This window comes from Mandrillus leucophaeus, unplaced genomic scaffold (genome assembly GCF_000951045.1).
Source record: "Mandrillus leucophaeus isolate KB7577 unplaced genomic scaffold, Mleu.le_1.0 Scaffold124, whole genome shotgun sequence".
Classification (NCBI taxonomy): Eukaryota; Metazoa; Chordata; class Mammalia; order Primates; family Cercopithecidae; genus Mandrillus; species Mandrillus leucophaeus.
In genome coordinates this window covers 3,039,296-3,042,958 of record NW_012100765.1, presented here as the reverse complement: position 1 = coordinate 3,042,958, position 3,663 = coordinate 3,039,296, and the positions used below count along the sequence as shown (strand labels likewise).

General features: G+C 35.6%; 1 protein-coding gene across 1 annotated transcript in view; it reads left to right on the top strand.

Annotated features, from left to right (window-relative positions):
• The window catches only part of WDR7 (WD repeat domain 7), a 419,729-nt gene that overhangs the window by 264,249 nt on the left and 151,817 nt on the right, over positions 1–3,663 (top strand). Inside the window, exon 22 of the mRNA XM_011971716.1 lies at positions 1–199. Coding sequence (XP_011827106.1) covers positions 1–199 — 199 coding nt within the window. The remainder of the gene's footprint in view (positions 200–3,663) is intronic.

Sequence of the window (3,663 nt, the reverse complement as noted above, 5' to 3'; positions counted from 1 at the left end):
ATGAAAAAAATTTCTACATCTTATGAGGAAAGACGGAAGCAAGCTACTGCTATTGTTTTACTTGGCGTAATAGGAGCTGAATTTGGTGCTGAAATTGAACCTCCTAAACTATTGACCAGACCTCGAAGCTCTAGCCAAATTCCTGAGGGATTCGGATTGACTAGTGGTGGATCCAACTACTCGCTGGCCAGACATACTTGTAAGTTTTAAAATTTCTAATGCTGATCTGTTGCTTCTTAGTACATATTATTTGTCAGAAAAAATCTCATAATATTGAATATATCCTGAGTTTTAGCTCATTTAGATTGCTTGCATGAAGTTAGAAAGCAGTACAATCCGGCACATTTCCCATTAGTTACAGTAACCTGAACTCCTTTTTAAAAGTTAAAACATCGTCTTTTGAATGCTTTTCTTAAAATAACACATTTCTGACCTTTGTATTTTTGCATTGTTAGTCAAGATTTTAGCCAGAATTTATGAAAGCTAGATTCAAGTTAAAGCTTTTAAAATAATTTCTGGAAAACGATGCAATTTGTTCTGAATGTGGTTTGAAAAGTCAGAGGTGGGGTGGAACACCAATCTTTTCTTTTGAAAAGAAAATATATTCATTCTCCTTTCAATAAATAAATGCTCAAACATATTTGTTAAATTAATGTGCATATTAATAAATTTGCATATGTAATAATACATATAAATAATACATGTGTTTATGAAAAAGAGCATGCATGATGAATTATGAATTACCCCTGTAATTTAAAAAAATTCCAGTAACAGTTTTTAAATGACTATGGACTATAACAATCAAAATTCAAAGGGCTGTGTCATTCTACTGTCTTTGGTTCTGTGCTTGGTATGTTAATAATAGGTAAGGATGCTTTAAAATAAGCTCTTTTGGTTCTTCAGTGTCAGAACTCCTTTCAGTAAGGTCAAAGTGTCATGTGGCACCATATGGCAAAATTATTTCCAATAAATTGTGTCCTCTTAAGGAACAAATATGGTCCAACTGAATACATCACAAAATATTCTTGTAGAACAAAATGGAATAGACCCCTTTGCTTTTTTGGCCTTTAAGCAAGAGAAAAAGATGCATGTTACTTTGTTATTTATGACAGCAGTGAACTTCACTGGACCATTGTCACATACTCTTGCTGTAAAACTGAGGGCCATGTTAGTGACTTTTATTATGGAAGCCCTTCAGTAGACTTAGCTGCCCCTCCTATAACTGTTTTCTGAAAGACCTCATTCAACAAATACTTAGTGATAATCTCTTTATCTCAGTTTGAGAATCAGAGTAATAAAATTTAAATTTAAACAATACCACCAACAACCACAGTAATGCAACTATTTTGAGCACTATTTTTTTTAGCTCTTTACATTCATTAACTCACTTCATCCTTATGATACCCTGTAAAGTGGATCCCTCTTATCTCCATTTTTTGCATAAAGCTGGTGGGGCATAGAGAGATTTAGTTAACCTGGCAAGGATGATACCTTTGGCAAAGGAGTTTTTGTTTCCATCTAGTCTGTTGTTCCAGAGCTCATGCTTTTGACCATTATGCAAACTGCTGCTGTCCAGTGGCTCCCAGTTGGAAAGGGCTTAATGACTAATACGTGCTATAACTTTGCAATTTATTTATTTATTTTATTTTATTTTTTGAGACAGAGTCGTCTCTGTCACCCAGACTGGAGTGCAGTGGCGTGGTCTTGGTTGACTGCAACCTCCTGCCTTAGCCTCCTGAGTAGCCAGGATTACGGGTGTAGGCCACCATGACTGGGTAATTTTTGTATTTTTCGTAGAGACGGGGTTTCCCCATGTTGGCCAGGCTGGCCTCAAACTCCTGGCCAGAAATGATCCACCCACCTCAGCCTCCCAAAGTGCTGGGATTACAAACATGAGCCACCACTCCTGGCTATAACTTTACAATTTAGAAAACACTTTCTTTCCTGTCTTTCATTTGGCCTTCAAAATAATAAACTTAAGACTTCTTGAAAGTGACTCAGCCAAAAAGTAGTAAAACCTAAACCTGAACTCAAGTGTCTTGCGACCTGAGAACCATTTCCCTTCTCCACCTGGGCACATTACTCTCCCTCTACGGCCAACAACTACATGCTTACTGGCCCCTACCTCCCCACTCAGGCTTATTTATCTTTTCTCAAGTTCTTCAAGATCCCTGCTATCCAATCCTAAAACCCTGCTCAAATCTCACCATTTCTACAAAGGGCTCTTGAATTAGTTTAGCTTATCTGTCACTTCAGACAGCCCAGGACTTAACACATGTAGAGTAGGTCCTTATTTAGAAGCTTGGCATTAGACTTTAGAGGTTAATGAAACTTTGACATGATTTGGTATGGTGGCTTTCAAACTTTGTTGCTCAATATCTCCCTGAGAGTGTCAAGAAATATCTAATCCTTTGCACATTTTATGTTGACAGCAACAACTTTTTAATTGCAAAATGTATTTTCACAGTATCTTGAGGAGATTGTGAATATTGATGTTTAAGAATAAAACTTATGGCTCTTTCTAATATATTCAGTAGGATATTTAACTATTTCCTATCCATCATCATCAATTTTTAATAAATACCTGAACAAACTTCTCATTAAAAATCAGAAATCTTAAATCCTTGATTATTTTCTTTGAAGTGGAAATTTCTACCCTCACCGTTTTAGGGAAGGAGTTCATTAGCAAATTTAGCACCCAGAAATCAATTCCTTTAAACTACCTAGGTCTTAAAACTATCTGTGCTTCTAAAACTATCTATTCCTTGAAACTTTTAAGATACTCCCATTTGAAGAGGGTTACCTATTTTGAAGACCACTGATTAAGTCTAATACGTTTTGTGTAATTTCTCAACACCATCCTTTTGTATTTGATATTTTCCTGCAAGGAAAGTGAAAATAAATGCTGTTTCCTTTAGAATTTTTCCATTGCTTCGTACAAATATCTGTATAGAAATGTAGGAACATGGTAAATTAATGAATTGCTGATTGGTTGCGTTCAGGCTCCGGGCTGGATGCTGGGTAGGTTAGTTTATATCTCATTAGCCTAGTTATGTAAAAGAGTACTGTTGTCATCACTTTTCTAACCACAGTTTATCTTTATGCAAAATACTTTTATTTGTGAATTAGCTTCTATATGATTTTTCTTTTAACTGTAATAATTTTATTTTTTAAATTTGTATCTGTTTACAGATTTTTTAAAAGTTCATTTAATCTCTCAGGTTTTTTTTTTTTTTAATTTTCAATAGGTTTTGGAGGAATAAGTGTTGTTTGGTTACATGAATAAGTTCTTTACTGGTGATTTCTGAGATTTTGGTGCACCCATCACCCTAGCAGTGTACACTGTACCCAGTGTGTAATCTTTTATCCCTCACCCCCTCCCACCCTTTCCCCTGAATCCTGAAAGTCCATTGTATCATTCTTATGCCTTTGCGACATCATAGCTTAGCTCCCACATATGAGTGAGAACATATGGTGTTCGGTTTTCCATTCCTGAGTTACTTCACTTAGAATAATGGTCTCCAATTCCATCCAGGTTTCTATAAATGCCAACATTTCATTCCTTTTTATGGCTGAGTAGTATTCCATGGTATGTATATATACCACAATTTCTTTATCCAATCATTGATTGATGGGCATTTTGGCTGATTCCGTATTTTTGCA